Below are 17,597 nucleotides of genomic sequence, written 5' to 3'. Positions count from 1 at the left end.
AGTAAAGAAATAAGTTTTTTTTTTTGTTTGGGGGGCGGGGGGAGTTTGACCCACTAACCTATGCCTTTAAAAAATAATGAAATAATCCCTTGTTATTTAGGAAAAAAAAGGGAGAAATGGTAGGCGACTTACTTTACTGACGTTGTTGAGTGACGACGCGTGGCTGGGTGGCGGGCTGAGATTGATGCTGGACGGGACGGACAGATCGGCCGCGCTGCTCGAACGGCTGTTGCTTTGCTGCCGATCGCGTTGACGTCGCGCGTGATAGTGATGCGAGTGAAATAATTCAGGCGACTTTGGCCGACAAGTGGCCGTTAAGGAGGGGACCGGTTGTTGGACGACGGCCAAACTCGGATCGGAGAAACCTCGACTCACTGCCGGCCATCCATTGGACGGGCCGCCGTCGCGTGTCGTCGCTGCATTCTCGGCGACCGCTGAGGGAGGCTGCCCATTGATGTTCTTTATTCGCACCTCGTGCTGCTGATGACGGTGGCGCTTTGTTTCTATTGGCCTCTTTTCATTTACCTGCAAAATAACACAGAATGGCATCGGGTCAGCCTCCCTCCGTTTTTTTTTTTTTTTGTCTTTTTCGTCTCCTCTTAATCATTTCGTTACACTGGATTTGGCGTCCTTTTAACGGCTTTGGGAACGTGTCCAATTTAATTAACATATTTCTTTTGCTTCTATAATCTCTAGGTGAAATAACGCAGAAGGGAATGTAAGATTTTGGAATGGAGATTTCTCGTCGGGACGATTCATCAAGAGTGTGACTGTTCCCAAGTGATTTGGAGTCTTTCTTACAAACTGGATGGAACGAGCCAACACGTTTTTTCTGGTGTGTTGACTTTGATGAACGGATAAGATGTAAAAGATTGGGAGGCACAAAAAGGAGAAGCGCTCGCAACAGCAGCGAGTGAGTAAAATCGAAACGGGTACACAAAGAAATTGCGCATCAAACTGACCTGAGCCGAAAGAATGGAATTCCAGTTTGAATTCCATTCCTTATTCTGTTTGGAATCGGCGGTGGTCCTCTGTTGTCCGGCTGACGAACGACTGACCGGTTTCGTTTGCTGTTGGACGTGTTGACGGGCGATTTTAGGTCGCGCTCCCAATTGTTGGCCGTCGCTGCTGCTGGATGCCGAGCCCACCGATCCGGCTGAATACGAACAAGACATGACGAGGCTCAAACGATCTCTCTCTCTTTAACACTTACACACACACACACCAACGAAAAAGAAAAAAAAATGTTCCCCAAATTTGTCGCAAAATCCTTTTGAGCCGGAACAGTTCGCCCTAAGGTGCATCAAATGCTTCTTCTTTAATGGCTTTTTGCCTATTACAGAGACAGAGAGAGAGAGAGAGAGAGAGAGTTCTCTTCTCCTTCCCGTGTTTTGGGACGCTGAAAACTGGGACAACTAGGACAAACTCACAATCAACATTAACAAGAGAAAAATAGGCAATTTCTTGGAGGAGAAACGTCACTTTTGGCGTGAATGCGACATCAATTGAAACATCGGTGAATGAGAGCAAAGAAACACACACACAAACGTATAGCGAGAAACAAAGGCTCGGATTGCCGGACAGGGGTGAAAGCAAGACTGTTTCTGCAGCAGCGAGAAAAGCTATTGCGGGAATCAAATGCCTAGCTCTCCCTTCCTATATCGTCGCAGCCTCGAACGGAAAAAAAAACAAAAACAACAAAATGAGCCAGTGCCAAAGATAGTAGCGCCCAGCAGCATCATCCAGCTGTGTACAGCTTAAAAAAAGCCCGGGATAGTCAGTCACACACACACACAAGCCAAAATATTCGAAAGACAGTCAAAGAGGAATTCGCTGTGAACAACAACAAAACAAAACACGTTTTACTTTTAGCCATTTTAAGAGTTGCGTTCTGTTGCTCAATGCTTCCATCGATGGCTCTTATTCTCTCCAGTACTTCCTTATTCAATGATCGCTATTAAATGCAGATTTTATTGACATCGCGAAAGGGGCTTTGCTGGCAAGGCCATCCGTCTTCTTTCATTGATTTATAAATACAGCTGAAACCAGTTATAAGGACATCTCTATAAAAAAATATGATAAATAATTTCTGTTTTATGATTACTTTATCCTAGCTATTCGTAGACGATGATGCTCTGTGGGTGTGTGCGTAAAGGAACAGCTGAAGGCTATACGTTACGCATGTTTCTTTCCCGTTTACAGGCCGAGTATTTGTTGTTGGATTTTGATTTAAACAAACGTCCTTCTCTAGAGCTGGAAGGTGCATATTAATGCCAGGTATTTCGTTTCTCTCTCTCACGCCATTCCTTATTCTGACCAGATATCGGCCGCTCTCTCTTTCCGTCTACAACTGCTCGTTTACCGTAAAAGGTCTGAAGGACGCCTTCGGGCTGCATTTATCGAATTTCATTTCCTTATTCACGACACCGATCAAAACACTTTGTATCAAACTGATTTTCGTTTTTTGTTCGATCCTTTCAAAAAAGGATGTCCGGTATTCAGCATGAACTGATGATGCGATTTGGGCCACTTTCAATTGCTATTTATTGTGCTGGATAAAATGATTTTTCAAGATTTAGAAATGGGAAAGAGAATGATGACCAATCCTTGTAATGTATTCTGTTGAACAACCGGCCAGCACAAAGTTGAATCATCCGCAGACGCAGACAATGTTTTTTTACGACCCGTGAAAATATATTTTTCAAACCAAAATTCGTCTGCCAGGGATCGGTCCACACGCCAAAAAGAAATGAGAAAAAAGACTGGGATGATTTCACCAAAAAGAGATGACATCATATACCATTTCCTCTTCCATTTTTTTGGCCACTACAAAGAGCTGAATTTTTTAAAATAAAAACAAGCCTGAAAACATGTGTCTGTTGCAGGCGGATTTGTTTTTTGCCTGCCAGGGTGGACTACATGCTGGGTCGTTTGTGCAACACACACATCTATACGGAAATGAAAGTCTAGGCCAACCTTTTTCTTCTTTTTTTTTTTTCTTTGGCTGTTGTGAATCTTATCGATTTTCTTCGCAATTATTGGCGTCCTTCAGCAGTACTTTCGTTGAGGCCAAAAATAATGATATGCAGTGCAATTTGAAAAAAAAATGAAAAATCACGACAGACTTCACGAACTGCGTCCTTATCAGTATCTCCTCAGGTTTTTCGATTCGCTTGATCGGGTAATCACATAGCAACAAGTTCTATTTCCGGTTATTTGCCGAAACCCAAGTCACTTTCTTTTATTTTTATCATCAGTTATGAAATTGCTCGCTAGATGGTGTATTCTCTTTTTTGGGGGGATTCTGAATTTCGTCTGCTTCGTGTGGATCCGCTATTCTTCAAGTTTTAAGTGAACATTTTTTTAAAACAATGATCGACCAGGCACAGCTTTTTCGATTGATCTTTTATGTTTCAAAAACAATTTTTGATTTTGTAGATTCTGCTGATGTTTCAGAGTTAGCACTTGCTATTCAGGGAAGTCGAATCAAAACGGAAACCGACCAACAACGGAAATGATAGTGCATATGCTTCCTGCTGCGTGTTTTACCAACTTGTGGTCGACTAGCATTACCAAATGAAATCTAATCATAAACCGCGATCAGTTGATCATCGTCAAAAAGCTCACGGGAAGTCAGTAAACTTGCGAGGTGGGACCTTTATTTCTGAAAGTCAGTCAGATCAGTTCGAAACTATGTTGTAGTTATCCAACTGCCTTCTGATGTCACATTTTATTGCAAACTATTTTAGTGACAGTGAATTTCTCAGACCGAACAACTGAAGTCTGACACCTTTCATCAGCAATCGCAGAAATGCTCCCTCGACTTCATGCAGTGCATTTCATCATCTTGTTGGGAATCTGCCGGCTACTCCTTGGTTAAATCATACTTTTATTTTATTTTCATTTAAATTCTGCTGATTTAACTTGGGTCTATTCTTAAAGTACAGGCGTTCATGTGAGGCCATTAGCCCGTCATATTCCACTAGGCAATCCTCTCGAGATCGTTTGCCGCGGTGAGAACAAAGCTGGGCTGCCTGTACTTTTGCAATGGCGTTGGATAGCCAATGGAGCAATCATTGATCTTCAACGTGCTCGCCTACCTCCAGGTTTGACGTATAATTAGAACTTTTTTATTGGCATATGTCCACTTGGTGTGCTTTCTTTCTTGCAGGTGCTGTTGAAATATTCAACAACATTGAAGATTCCGCTTCTCGTTCGATGTCATATGTCGTCAGTCGCATCCGATGGAAGAGCGTCCCAGCAGAGGCTTCGGGTATTTATCAATGCCGAGACGACATTAACGACAGACACCCGACGAGCAACACCACTTTGACCGTCTCAAGTTAGTCATTTCTCCTGTGAAATTCAAGGAAAACAAAGAAGAATAAAACACACTGTGCACCAAAAATTGTGTTTTGCAGCTTTTACTGATGTCGCAGATGGATTCCATGGAATGCGTCGATCCCTGGATGCAGAATCTGCTATTCAATACATTTTCCAAGCCGGAACGGCATTCAATTTATCTTGCGAAGGTGACGAGTTTGGCCAAGTTGAATGGCTTGGACCCCATAGGGTACAAGAGGATGCCTACTATGTGCGAGAAAACGTAATTGATTATTTATAAATTTTTTATGTATGTTCGATAAGTTGATGATAACCTTCTAACATTTTTTTACAACAGGTTATATCACCAAAATATCGGTGGTTCAAATCTGTTGAATTCAACGATTACTCGTCGACTTCTATTTTGACTGTCAAAGGGGCCAGTTATTTAGACACGGGCTATTACACTTGTCATAATAAAGACGATTACAACGATATTAGATATCGTCAGTTTGTTTATGTTGAAGGTCTGATAAATAGCCAAAAAGAGGGAATTGTTATTTACTTTTCTATTCGCAAACGTTAGATCCCGAACAACTGATCCTTCCGCCCGCCCTGCAACCCGTAGGGCCAAATAAAGATCTGCGAGTAATTGGACATTATTCCGAAACTAATGTCAAGGTTGGTTGTGGACCTACCCATCCGTCCGTTAATGTCATCCTCAAGAAATTCGATGACGACTCCAAAGTAACCAACGACAGCCAACCAAATTTATCCGTTTCTAAAGAAGGTCAATTGTTTTTAAATACGGAAATGTGCGTTTAACCATAGGTGATTGCATCTTCATCCGAACCTAATGATCCAAACAGCGATTGGACCTATGATCCATTTGAAGGATTCAGGATTAAAGTCGTCGATTCATGGGAGATGAAAGGTCAACATCAGTGCGAGGCCACTTGGCCTAAATCTAACAAAAAAAGTACATCTACCAGATTCAAAATTAAGATTCAAGGTATTTTGAGCAATCCACTGAAAAACGTTGAAGTCGTTGCTTAACTTCAGTTGTTCACACACGCAGGAGTGCAAGTATTAAAGAATACCGACCCATCAACTCCAATCTTTGAAGGAGATCGTGTTACTTTGACATGTCGGAGTAAAAACAAAGACGTAATGGATTTAGCCTGGCGTTGGTTGCCTGCTCTTACGGAACCTAATCAAACCATTCATTCGTTGATGGAAATCAACGCTACTCGCCTTCCCGCAGGTTTGTTTTCTTCCGCCAAAATTTCAGTATGAATTTTTTCTCCGCTAGATGACACTAGTCGTATCCTTTTCGATTTAAACAGGCGGGAAAGGTTATTTGATGCCGTTCGAGAACGAAACAAGTGATCAGGAATACCCACCACCTTTGGGTACGTTCCAAGTCCATCGGCTTTCGTGGCTCAACATTCCGATGGAGGCCGCAGGCATCTACCAATGCTACGACGCCAAGAATTTGAATATTCCAGTCAGCAATACCAAGGTCGATGTGTTGAGTATGCACTAGTGGAATCCATTAATATGATGGTTTATATACTAAGAAAATTGTCATTAGGTTCAAAAGGACCAGATTTAATTGAGCCAGAGGACGAAAAAATCGACGTTGAACGGGGATACGAAACGTCGCTCGTGTGTCGTGACACTGCCGCATTTCCAAAGCCTACAGTCCAGTGGTTCATGAGGACTGTACGATTTATTCATTGAATCTTAGAGACACAAGAGTTTCAAATATGCCATGACTTTGCAGGAAAACAAATCAGTGGAAGAAATCTCTAATGACGGACGGACCAAATATCACGACATAAACACAACTGAAGATGGACGTAGCAGCGTCCTCGTCATTTACTACGCCAGTGCCGACGCGACGTACATATGCAGATTCAGCAATTGGAAAGGATCGAAAGAAAAGTATTTTCACGTTACTGTGCACGGCCTGAGCGGAGGAATTATCGCTGCAATCGTCATCGTTGTGGCCATCATTATTGCTGCCATCATCGCAGTTGTCTTTTTCATCAAAAGCTCCTACAAACAAAAGGTTTTTAAATAGATACATTTGATCGTTTAATTCTCAAGTTTTAAATCAAGTAATTTCGATTGATCCCGATTGGCTACAGCAAATCTATCAGGAATTGATCAACAATCGTTTGAAGTTGCTCGAAGGCAACTTGGAAAGGATTAATCCTAATTCACCCCTGGAGGAGCAATTGGATCTTTTACCTTACGACAATAAATACGAATTTCCTGCTAATCATCTCGTCCTTGGTAATCCATTGAAATATAAATGAGAAGGCAATAATTTCTTAAGTAGATGATCGAATATAGGGAGGCAATTAGGTGCTGGCCAATTCGGTCGGGTAGTACAAGCCAAAGCTGTCGGCATGGGTCCAGGCAATACCAACGTGGCTGTAAAAATGGTCAAATGCCAACTGGACAATACGGGGCTGACGTCGCTGGCATCAGAGCTCAAAATTCTCATCCACCTGGGCTTTCACATGAACGTTGTGAGTCTCCTGGGAGCCTGTACCAAAAATCTGATCAAAGGCGAGCTGATGGTCATAGTGGAATTTTGCGCCTATGGCAATTTGCAAGATTTTTTGATGACCAATCGACGCCATTTTGTGAACGAATTGGATGAACATGACAATCCTTCACCTCACTGTCAACGGTAATCAAACAACAAAAGCTAATTGGAAACATTGCTTTGAAAAAACTAAACACTATTGCAGGAAAGCTGGGTCCCAGTTTGTCCCCCAATTGGTCCAAAGTATTCACAACATGAACTTGGGAGTACCGGGCGAGAATACTGCCAACGCGACTCCAACCGAACAAACCGGTAGTGATGACAATGCAGATTGTAAGCCTCGCTATTGGTTGCCCAGTAGCAAGAAAAAGGAAGCATCTCGCAGCCCGGTCGTGTGCACTCACGACTTGATGGAATGGTCGTATCAGATCGCTTGTGGAATGAATTATCTGACCAAACGAAAGGTTTTTATTATTTTGTATACGAAAAAGGGGGAAAAGTAAATTTACTGATAATCTCTACTAGGTGCTGCATGGCGATTTGGCGGCTCGTAATATTCTCCTGGCCGATGACAACGTGGTGAAAATTGCCGATTTCGGGTTATCCCGTCAAGTCTATAAGAATTGCAACTACCAGAAACAAGGGCAGGAGGCTCTTCCGGTTAAGTGGATGGCCATTGAATCGTTGATCGATCGAGTCTTTTCTTCCCAGTCTGACGTCTGGTCTTTCGGTGTTACAATCTGGGAGTTGTTTTCCCTCAGTAAACAACCTTATCCAGGTATTGACTTGATCACTCTTCATCATCTAAGCTTTAAACATGAAGGAATTAACGTGGGCATTTTTCTGGGGCAGAGGTGAATGAATTGGCAGATTTGATTCGTTACTTGCAACGTGGCGATCGGATGGAAACACCGGAATTAGCACCTGGAGCCATTGGTGACATCATGGCGGATTGCTGGAAGCACAATCCGGAGGAAAGAGCTACGTTTAGCCAATTAGAGCGGATGCTGGGCCAAATGGTTGACCCTATCATCCGCCAACGTTTTGCCGGTGCGGATGGGGTCGAAGAAACAAACAATTACCTGCAAATGAATACGGAAATTGATCCCACTTCGATGTCAGAGACGATGCCTGACTATTTGAAGATGACGAGTACTGAGGGTCAGGCGACTACGGCCATTTCGCCTCCACGAAGCCATCCCCATAAATTGTATCCGCAACTGAGCGTGACGAATTACATAAACACGAGCACAGAAATCAACACACCTCCGCAAACGCCATTGGGCAATAAGCATTCGAATACCTTAGGAGGTGGGCATCCGCCATTGTCTCCAACAGAAAGTCTTGCAGACAGCAATTACCTGGCCATGTTACCAACTGCACACGCCTGAATCTCATTCACTTTGTCACCTCAATTTTTGCCATCGCCGTTTCTTTTGAGGATTGAAATTCGTGCTGGAAATTCAGCATAATGAAATTATGTCTTGATCTTGTATTCCCTTTTTTCTCCTGTTTCCTGGTAAACAATTCTTCTCAGTACAAAACTCTATTGTACTGCCATGGGTTTATCCAATGCAACGCTGTTGTTACTGTCGGTATAAAAAAGCCTAATGCCAAAGCAAAGTAAAATCTTAATTGACCAAACTACTGATCTGAATTCTTAAATCCTCATATGAAATGCAATCCAACATTTCATGTTTCGATTGCCATCTTTTTCAGAATAATTGTTTTATTTTGTTTGTAGTATGAGTTAGTTTCTAGGCAATGCTGTCTAGAAGGGGATGAGACACTTTGAAACAGGGGGACAGGGTAAAACAAAAGCTAAATTAGCGCTCACCAAATGATCGATCTCATCATATCCATTGTAACCGACATCGGTTACAATACGGTTACTTAGGCTGTGTGATTTGTTAGCTTCTACGAGGCTCTCTTTTCCTGATGGAATTGTTTAAGGGTTTGAGTGTTTATTCGAAACGTTTTCAGCCATATCCTTTCGGCTTCAACAGTTAAGTGGTAAAATCGGGTGATGCATCAAGTGTAATTTTAGGCAGTGGACAACGTGGATTGCTGAACCATCTTTAGACTGGCTTTTGTTCATCTAGTGCTCTACGTACATTTGGCGGGAATGAAGCAGACACGACCTAATCGCCCATTGTAAACCATTTAATTTGTGGATGGCTGCGCTGCGTTTGAATGCAATTTAAGGCGACAGAAGTTCTCTGCTCCATTCCAGGTCAGTTTTTAGACATTTTTTTTTTTGGTGTCATTTGTTGGCTCATCATTTTGGCGCCATTTCCGCTGCAATCGTGTCGTAGAGTGGGGAAGGGCTATATAGCTGACATCGTATTCGATCTGAACAAGAATGTGGGCCTGTTTTTAAGATATAAATGGGGAAAGATCAAAGATTAGCTGTTTCCCAATCAGAATCTCTTGTTGTCCTTAAGTTTTGAAGGTTACTGCAGTGAAATCGTTTATTTCTCATTCTCTCAATCAAAAATCAATTTTTATAAGCCCACAATTTGGCTAAAAACAAATGGCCAGCCATTGTCAGGATATAATAAAATGGAGGTTTAAAACAATCATTTAAACACTCGAATTATCAAATGGCTGCGCTGTTTATGTGAGTCACGCACTTTGACACTTAACTTGAGGTCATTTAGATTTTGTTTTGTTTCACTGTCCTTTCACGGACAGAAATTACTCTGTAAATTAGCATTGAATTTTTAACGATTAGGTTATTATGATTTTAACGACGAGGAATTTTTGAACGATAAGTGTACGACAACCTTGCAATATTTTTAAATTTGTTTGTTTGTTTCTTTATTTTTTCTTGTTTTTTTTCCATATGAAAAAGTTGTTTTTTATTTGCCCTTTTGATGGACAAAGAAAATTTGCTCAATCATAACACAGAATCTTTGTATTTCTCATCTGGATTTTCTCGTTAATTCTATCATTTCGTATTTTACGCATTAGCAAGGAGCAACACCATGGCCTTGGTTTCGTCGCCTTCATTTTGTCAGATCAATCGGTTTGCAACAAACCAATGTTTGGTGCTTTCTACTTGATTTAACTTCACTTTTACTCTTCCATTTCACCAGCTCTACCAATCGAGTATTTTTCCTTTTGTTATCTTCAGCATTTACTCGATTTCTTTTCCTACTTTCTTTCATTTTCAAGTCGTTTCCTCGATGACCACAAGGAATTTAAAAATGGTCGAATGAGTTGCATTCAACTTGGCTAAAGGGATAATGAATTGACAACACGGCGATTAAGTCTGATTTTTGTATTTTTGAAAGGAAAAGTCAATCAGTCGGTGTGTTACAGCCGAGAAAGCGAGACATTTTACAATTTTAATGGTTAAAGATTTCGAGTATGAGACACTCGCCTTATTGTTATTTCACCATCGACTAAGCGAATTGCATCGCCAGGAAATGAGTCAGGATTCAAACGAGAGCTGCTTCGTCCAGTAGTTTTAGAATTTCGTCCTTGTTGTTTATTCTATAATTCCTGCGTAAAATAGAGCGTGCATCGTGGCCATCGGATACGACAGGAATTCTCAGTTGGATTAAAAGTCGAATTGCGTCGATTAAATTTGCGTTTGAATTTTTTCGACACAAATGATGAAGCGCATTCAATCCATCCTCGTCATTTGCATTGACATCAATTCCCAGTTGGATTAAGAGTTGAATTGCGTCGATTAAAATCGAGTTTGAATTGTTCTCACACAAACAATGGAGCGCATTCTGTCCATAAATGTCCTTTGCATTGACATCAACTCCCAGTTTGATTAAGTCGTTGATTTTTTCAATTATATCAGACGAAGAGTCACGGGCACATAGTTGACGCAATTCTTCTTCTTTTGCAATGAGCTAGATTGGACAAATTTACGATAAGGTTGTTACTTCCTAACTTGGGAAATAATAAATAATATTACCATTTTATTGATAGATTCCAGTTGTTCGACGACTTCTTTCGAAGTTATTCTTTTTTTCGGGTCGTCTTCCAACATTTTCATTAGTAAGTCATCCTCATAATATTTGCGCAATTCACCATTAATTTCTATAATAAAGCAACAAACTCTTTATTAATAAAAATTAAAAAGGTATGGAATTAAATTGGGAATTACTTTGCATATTCACTGGATTTCTTTCACTTATGTTTTTGTGAATTTCTGTTTCGCTGCAACCGTAAAGATGTTCTCCCTTCAAGAAAAGATAACCAAAAACGAGTCCCAGGACAAACACATCGCTCTGAACAGTGCCCCAAAACTCTTTGTTTTCCGCCCTTTCTCCGTTGATGAGCTTTCTCAGCACTTCGGGTGCGTACCACTTTCTGGTTCCTCTCACTCCAGACCACGAGTGTAATCCCTTTCCATTGACGGATTTGACCAGTCCAAAATCAGACCATTTGATTATTATCTCTTGATATTTGCCAGGACTTTTCATGATGAGGATGTTACTCGGTTTAATGTCTCGATGAATTAATTTCTTTGAATGGATGTATGCCAGTCCTGAAGCTAATTGGGAAAAAACTTTGATTTGACGTGGCATAGGTCCTTCGTATTTTTGGGTATCATCCGACTCCAAAAACAGTTGATCTAAAGAAGCGACACATAATTCCAATGCGTAGTACCTTGAACACATTAACAAAAACAAAAAATCAATTTTGAAATTATATTGTTATTAAAAACGATAAAAAATATGTTACATAAAGTCGTTATCCTTTTCAACGTGAAGAAGTTTGACGATGTTTGGATGTTCTAACTTGAGCATTGCGTCTTCTTCTCTTTTGTCGACATGGCGTAATTCAACTCTTTTTACTGCGACTTCACGACCTCCGAACTTGCCTTTTAACACCGTACCAAAGGCACCTTGCCCCAGTAGAACATCGCGGTCGAACCAAATTTTCATTTCCTTCTTATCTTTGTTTTGTAAATAATAAAACGCACTCCATCCGTCGTTGTCCTCTGTCATCAGATCCAATCCAAGTTTGGTAAAAATTTTTGTTGCGTCGGTTAAATTGGGGCTTGCATTGTATCGACACAAATAATGGAGCGCATTTGATCCATCGTTGGTGGTTGCTTTCGCGTCGATTCCGGATTGAATCAAGATTTGAATTGCTTTAATTAAGTTTTGGCTTGAATGGTATCGACACAAAAAGTGAATTGCATTCAATCCATCGTTGTCCTTTGCATTCACGTCGGTTTTGTTTTCGCTGAGAAGTTTAATGGCGTCGGTTAATTTTGGGCTGGAATAGTTTCGACACATAAGATGGAGCGCATTCCTTCCACCGTTGTCCTTTGCGTTCAGATTAATTCCAAACTGAATCAATTTTTTAATTTTTTCCGTTAGATCCAATCGATTGTCACGCCCACACAATTCAAGCAATTCTTTTTCTTTTCCAGCAATCTAAAGTGTATAAATTGAAATTTGTAAAGATGGTTGTTTGACTAGCATTCAATTAGTTATACCTTATCTTTGATCGATTTTAATTGGTCGACCACTTGTGTTGATGTCATCCTTTTACCAGGGTCGTTTTCCAACATTTTTTTCAATAGGTCATTCTCGTAACAGTCGCGTAATTTGACATCGATTTTTAAAATTGAGTCAAGATCTATTCATTAAAATGAAAAAGTAAAAAAGGGAATTCTTGTCTATACGAGGAATTACTTTGCATGTTGATGGGATTCCCTTTAATTATGTTTTGGGTAATTTCATTTTCATTTTCCATGGAACCGTAGAGATGTTCGCCGTTCAAGAAAAGAGTTCCGAAAACGAGTCCTTGGGCAAAGACGTCGCTCTTGGCGGTCTCTTTGCAATTGTTTTCTTTTACGTTGCTGTTTAGTTTAAGCGACAGCAACTCAGGAGCTAACCACGCGTTGTTTCCCCCGAGTTGATGTGTTTTGCCTTTTCCTCGTTCACTAACGTTTCCGGTTTGTCCAACGTTTGCCCATTTGAGAGTTGTCTCATCTTTGCCAGCAGATCCTACCGAGATCAGGACATTTTCTGGTTGGATGTCTCCGTGAACTAAATTCTTGGAGTGGATGTGTTCGAGACCAGAAGCTAATTGAAGCAAAGCATCAATATGATGTGGCATCGGTCCGTTGTATTTTTTTGGGTCATCGGACTTCAAGAACAGCTGAGCTAACGAGGCATCACACCTTTCAAATGCATAGTACCTTTAAACATGGCAAAGAAATAAATAAACAAATTATTATCGGCATAAATTTTTCGGTTGAAAACAAGAAAAAAGAATCTTACATAACATTTTTGTGATCAAACTGAATGTCATGTACATTTCCAGCAAGACTTGAAGATGATGGCGAGTCCATTTTCAGTTGAGTTGGACGTAAGAACGGTGAAATCAGGAGTTTGCCGAACGGGAAAACACGTAATTTGACGCTGGACAACGTTGACTTGCCAACCAGAATCGATTTGAGATTACCAGATTATCTGTAAATCATCGAATCAATGTCAAGTCCAATGCAGATAATGATATTTTACTGTGTACCTGTTAATCCGTGGAAAGTGGCAGTGACGATCTTTAACGTGCGTTGCTTAAAGTTTCACTCGATTTTTGGCTCTTTTTCTTGTTTACAAGGTCGAATTGTAGACGACTGGTACAACACGAGAAAGAGAACGGCAGACCACGTCACGGGCACGCCCTTTTCCGGCATCGACAAAAGAAGGAAAAATTTAGGTGAATTTTTAGAATCTAATTTTAATTTTCGAAAGAGGTTTACCTTGGCTCTGCTTTTCGCTTAATATTCCTCTATTGAAAACGAAGAAATAATGCCATTGAGGCCACAATTCACTGTCGGGATTGACTTTTCTGCTTCCAATAGCCGTGAGTCGTGTAAAATGGTGAGCGTGATAGTGAGTAAGTGACAGCTCGACTGGCGGTGAGTTTGCGCACAACGGGCCTTTTTAGTATTTTGGCCTCAATTCTATTTTGCTCAAGCTCCTCCCATTTTAAAGCATTTTCCAGCACCAGAGGGAGCCAAGCATTTCCCAAACGGCTTTCTACTTTTTCTTCCCCTCTCTCTTCTTCTTCTCCTCGTTTTCTTTAGTTCGTGTTTTCATCATTTGTCGGAACTTTGTCTGAGAATTCGAACAAAAATGAAAGGGAAAAAGGGAAACTGAAACAAGGTAAAAGGCTGCCATCAACTCCTCAGTGTTGTTAAACAAAATGTGACGTAACTTTGCATCAGGAAAAAACGTAATTATAAAATGCCAAAATTTGTTTATTTTTTTCGTCACGTCCGTTTTTCACCGTGTTATACATATTTTTTGTTTGTTGTTGTTATAGTTTTTCGTTGATTAAACGGGTGGCACTGCTATTGAGATGGATTCCTGATAAATTTTTCTTGATCTGCAGAATTACTAGGAACTTTGTGCCGACATTGGCACTGGGTCTGGAAGGACGACAGTTTCCCGAAAAATCATAAAAAGCGCGTCCTTGAAATTTGTGCACGCGTTTTTTACTTTGAAATATTTTGACTGGTAGATGTATCGCCAGAGTGATTGAGAATCGGGACAGGATAAGAGCAGTGTGTAATTACAGTCGTCCTTCGAGTGGGTTCCAAAATCGAATTTCGTTCCAACACGCCGTGGACTGTCTCACACCTTTCTTTTTCTGTTTTTTTTTCTGTTGTAGATTATTCGTCACTATCGTCAGTGCTTTTTAGTAGCTGGGATAACCAAGCAGCAGAAAGAGAAAAGAAAATTGAAAAACAATCGGATTGAAGCAGAATTGCAACAAATTCCGAGCGCAGTTATAATTCGACTGGTGCAAAGGAGGGACCGCAGGGGCTCCGATTAGACGGTGGCTAGTCCTCGGCAACACAACATTGGAATTTGCCGAAATCTTTATTAAAAATTCCCCTTTTGGGATTCTAGATGTTGTATTGTAGGGGTTTTCGCATAGAAAGCTTTTCCAACCTTCGGGCCGTTCAATAGCAACTGGAAAAACCTGGCCGTGGCAAATGTGTGGAGGGACCAAGGAGACGAGCGTGTCTCGGTAAATGTGAAGAAAATCGTTTCTGCTCTTGGCGCCGTAAATTTGCCCAATCCATAAATTCTTGTGATGATGACTCATTTAACTTTGAACGGGATCGACGGGTCTTCTTGCCCCCCAAAGCGAGCGGTTTCAACTTGCTCAGTCCGACTGTTTTGCATTTTTACGATTAAGGCGAAAGCCATTCTGTAATAGGAAAATTTAATTAAACGTCTCACGATATTTCAGTATGGTGCAGGGCGGTCAAATTTTCGCACCTCATTCCGACGGACTTCAAACAGGGTCTGTAATCGCGGGTCTTCAATCCCGACTGCAATCTATTGAACTCGGGCATACTCGATTGGGTGTTGTTGATTACAACAAAAGAAATCGGAGCGTATGCCCCAATTGAAAACCCTAATAGTGCCCCTTTCTACCATGCTTACCTTGATTTTTACCCCGATTCCTCACCTGAAACTTGGTAATTGTTTACTGCCCCTTACGACGAATTCATGTTTTCCAATGAGATACAAGGTAAAAAAAACAACCAAAACAAGCTGACATTTTTCCTGTAAGGATGCTAAACTTTTAAGTATGAAAGTTCAACATCGTCCTAGAGACCTAGACTCCTAGCTGCCATATCCTTTCTTTTAAGAGGCAACAAAAGTGACGAAAATACAAGCGACAACAGTGTCATCGCGCGGTGGAAAAACAAAGCTTGTACTCGCCGCCTGTTGATCATGGAAGAGAACCTATATAAGGCCATGCACCGATGTTTCAGGTCTTTTCATTGCTAGATATTGACGATGGTGGTCGTAAGTATTGGCGTAGTCGAATTTTAATTTTTTAATATTGTAGTGGAGTTTTTGTTGCTTGTAGTTAACCATTACTTGAATGTGCTGATAAAAATTATTATTTCCCCTTCTCTTTGAAACGTATTTTTACTAATGAATTTTTGAATGATGGCCCATGAAAAGGCGCTGCTGTGTTTTAGGTGATGTGGTAGTCGATATTAAATTATTTGGAATCAAGCGAATAGTATATTTGTTGTATGCATTATTAAATAATGTGGATAATTGTTAAAAAGTAGGGTGACCATGGATAACTTTGCATTTCAACAGATTTTTTTTCTGCTGGCACATGCTGTCAATGAGGCAACGTTTAATGAATTACAGCTACTGTGAGTACATAATTTATAATGTTAAAGTATGATGATTAAGTCTGTTTTCTAGGATTAACACCTTATTGTATTAGAAGTAATATGTTTTACCTAATCTGTACTACATGGTTTGACATGGTATTCTAATATGATTTATTTAAAAAACTTGTTGGACCACTATATGATGGCAAAGTAGCCTGGTGATATGCTCCTTACATGGTAACGTACCATTTAGCATACATATCTTTTCAGTGTATGTTTTAAAGCAGTCTAAAGAATGTATAATTGGTTTAAGTTTTCATCCTTGAACAATAAGTGTTACTGTAATTATTGTTCTATACACCTGTTTTCTTTTAAGTTGGAAGAAGGCATGCTTAGGGAAGCTCTTCTTTTTCACTCTGGTTTTCTGATGAAGGTGAGAATGCGTAGGTGAAAGCTTTTTATTAGTGTTAATTCAGCTCATGTAAATTCCTGTTCTCTTTACAGATACATCCTGTTGCTGCATGGACCATTGTTTTTGTTTATTATTACTGTGTTACTGTGTGTTGACTCATTACAGTCATGATGTTGCATTGCATTTGTCTCTTTGATGTGGTTGGAATTTCTGTTCCTGTTAGGAAAGAAAACTGTTGAGGTTATGGCTTAATTCCAAGTTCCATTTACAAGTTTGTATCTTTAGGGTTAGTATTGGGTGATTGATGACATATGTGGTAAGTGGAGCATTAGTGTTGGGTAAAAATTTTTGGTCAGTATTTAGTTATTTGTTTTATTTAACTACTCTTAGTGGCAGGATGACTGAAAAACTTCCCTAGCATATGGACAGGGTACATGGTGTTTGGTTGTTATCCTGACCATGTTGTACTCTGTGGTGGCCGATTTATGGTGGTGTTTTAATAGAATTTTGTCAATCAATATGGTATATTGCTGATTAATAGTAACATTTTTCTTTTTTGGGGGTTTTTTTAGTTAGTAGAATTGTCATCCGACGATTGTGTTTCGGTTCTGATCGAAATTTCTACGGCCAACCGAGGGATTTTATATGGTAAATTTGGTATAAATTTTTTGGTGTTAATTTGCTTATTTCCTTCTACAGTACAAAGCGCCGTCTATTTCATTCTGCATTCGCCACAGTTGAAACGCTGAAAATGACGTCACAGATAACGAAATCTAACCATATTGAAAATTGGAAGGAGATTTTTTTTTCTCATGTTAATTCATTTTTATAAATTCAACAGTGCATCTGTCATTTTCTGTGGCTTTGTTTCACCTTTATTTGTGATAAATCTGTGAGATAGTCGTTAGAAAACTTGGAAGTGATAATCGTTATGTGGGCACGGAAATTATCATTCCATTTCCATGTTATCAGTGGGTTATTGGTTTTCAAGATTTTTACGTCGAAACTTATTCTTAAAAGTTGTCAAATTTCTTTTCCACGTTCTTTTTGCAATACCACGATTATTTCTGATGACGGATCTTTCGACTGAAATTGTTTTGCCCACACTAATTGATAATGATTTTTAAATGAACATTTGAGTTGACAATATAAAGCCTGAAATTGAA

At 40.1% G+C, this 17,597-nt stretch overlaps 2 protein-coding genes and 2 long non-coding RNA genes across 17 annotated transcripts in view; 3 read left to right on the top strand and 1 right to left on the bottom strand.

The window, feature by feature from the left end:
- LOC123471478 overlaps positions 1-2,058 on the top strand; it is a 7,369-nt gene extending 5,311 nt beyond the window's left edge. The window contains exon 4 of the long non-coding RNA XR_006645972.1: positions 101-2,058. This is a non-coding gene — a long non-coding RNA (uncharacterized LOC123471478). The remainder of the gene's footprint in view (positions 1-100) is intronic.
- LOC116920358 (RGS domain-containing serine/threonine-protein kinase A) overlaps positions 1-13,279 on the bottom strand; it is a 24,806-nt gene extending 11,527 nt beyond the window's left edge. The window contains exons 1-7 of one of the 3 annotated variants that reach the window (XM_045172819.1): positions 13,144-13,279; positions 12,553-13,061; positions 12,354-12,496; positions 11,591-12,291; positions 11,010-11,515; positions 10,818-10,942; positions 10,152-10,752 (exon numbers count right to left, since the gene is read on the bottom strand). In XM_045172819.1, coding sequence (XP_045028754.1) covers positions 10,327-10,752; positions 10,818-10,942; positions 11,010-11,515; positions 11,591-12,291; positions 12,354-12,496; positions 12,553-13,061; positions 13,144-13,214 — 2,481 coding nt within the window. In that variant the 5' untranslated portion in view covers positions 13,215-13,279 and the 3' untranslated portion in view covers positions 10,152-10,326. Of the gene's footprint in view, positions 1-10,151; positions 10,753-10,817; positions 10,943-11,009; positions 11,516-11,590; positions 12,292-12,353; positions 12,497-12,552; positions 13,062-13,143 lie in introns of those variants that run through there. The other 2 variants (XM_045172820.1, XM_045172821.1) reach the window with 2 other exon arrangements.
- LOC116920404 overlaps positions 1-17,597 on the top strand; it is a 27,155-nt gene extending 9,558 nt beyond the window's left edge. Inside the window, exons 1-5 of one of the 10 annotated variants that reach the window (XR_006645966.1) lie at positions 13,911-14,101; positions 14,261-14,457; positions 14,540-14,707; positions 14,796-16,452; positions 16,524-17,597. This is a non-coding gene — a long non-coding RNA (uncharacterized LOC116920404). Of the gene's footprint in view, positions 1-13,491; positions 13,583-13,892; positions 14,102-14,191; positions 14,458-14,539; positions 16,453-16,523 lie in introns of those variants that run through there. The other 9 variants (XR_006645965.1, XR_006645963.1, XR_006645967.1 and 6 more) reach the window with 9 other exon arrangements.
- On the top strand, positions 3,309-8,530 carry LOC116920198 (vascular endothelial growth factor receptor kdr-like). Of its 3 annotated transcripts, none has more exons than XM_032926328.2 (17): positions 3,309-3,649; positions 3,750-3,875; positions 3,948-4,106; positions 4,172-4,342; positions 4,422-4,606; positions 4,682-4,850; positions 4,910-5,070; positions 5,155-5,335; positions 5,402-5,587; positions 5,670-5,858; positions 5,918-6,048; positions 6,110-6,397; positions 6,477-6,624; positions 6,685-7,027; positions 7,089-7,347; positions 7,409-7,661; positions 7,736-8,530. In XM_032926328.2, the coding sequence occupies exons 2-17, from the start codon at positions 3,812-3,814 to the stop codon at positions 8,272-8,274; spliced, it is 3,426 nt and encodes a 1,141-aa protein (XP_032782219.2). In that variant the 5' UTR covers positions 3,309-3,649; positions 3,750-3,811; the 3' UTR covers positions 8,275-8,530. The 3 variants fall into 3 exon arrangements, with proteins under 3 accessions (XP_032782219.2, XP_045028752.1, XP_045028753.1); XM_045172817.1 differs by having other exon boundaries at positions 3,309-3,670; XM_045172818.1 differs by lacking the exon at positions 3,309-3,649 and having other exon boundaries at positions 3,677-3,875.

Source organism: Daphnia magna, linkage group LG4 (assembly GCF_020631705.1).
Source record: "Daphnia magna isolate NIES linkage group LG4, ASM2063170v1.1, whole genome shotgun sequence".
In the NCBI taxonomy this organism is placed as follows: domain Eukaryota; kingdom Metazoa; phylum Arthropoda; class Branchiopoda; order Diplostraca; family Daphniidae; genus Daphnia; species Daphnia magna.
The sequence above is the reverse complement of the archived record's forward strand: the minus strand, read 5'-3'. Positions and strand labels throughout refer to the sequence as shown.

What these genes read in the sequence shown, in the direction of transcription:
- LOC116920198 (XM_032926328.2), top strand. Translation starts at nt 3,812, where the DNA reads ATGCTCCCTCGACTTCATGCAGTGCATTTCATCATCTTGTTGGGAATC. An exon ending in CCTACTATGTGCGAGAAAAC is followed by an intron (nt 4,607 to 4,681) that starts GTAATTGATTAT and finishes TTTTTACAACAG; the next exon opens with GTTATATCACCAAAATATCG. An exon ending in AAAGCTCCTACAAACAAAAG is followed by an intron (nt 6,398 to 6,476) that starts GTTTTTAAATAG and finishes GATTGGCTACAG; the next exon opens with CAAATCTATCAGGAATTGAT.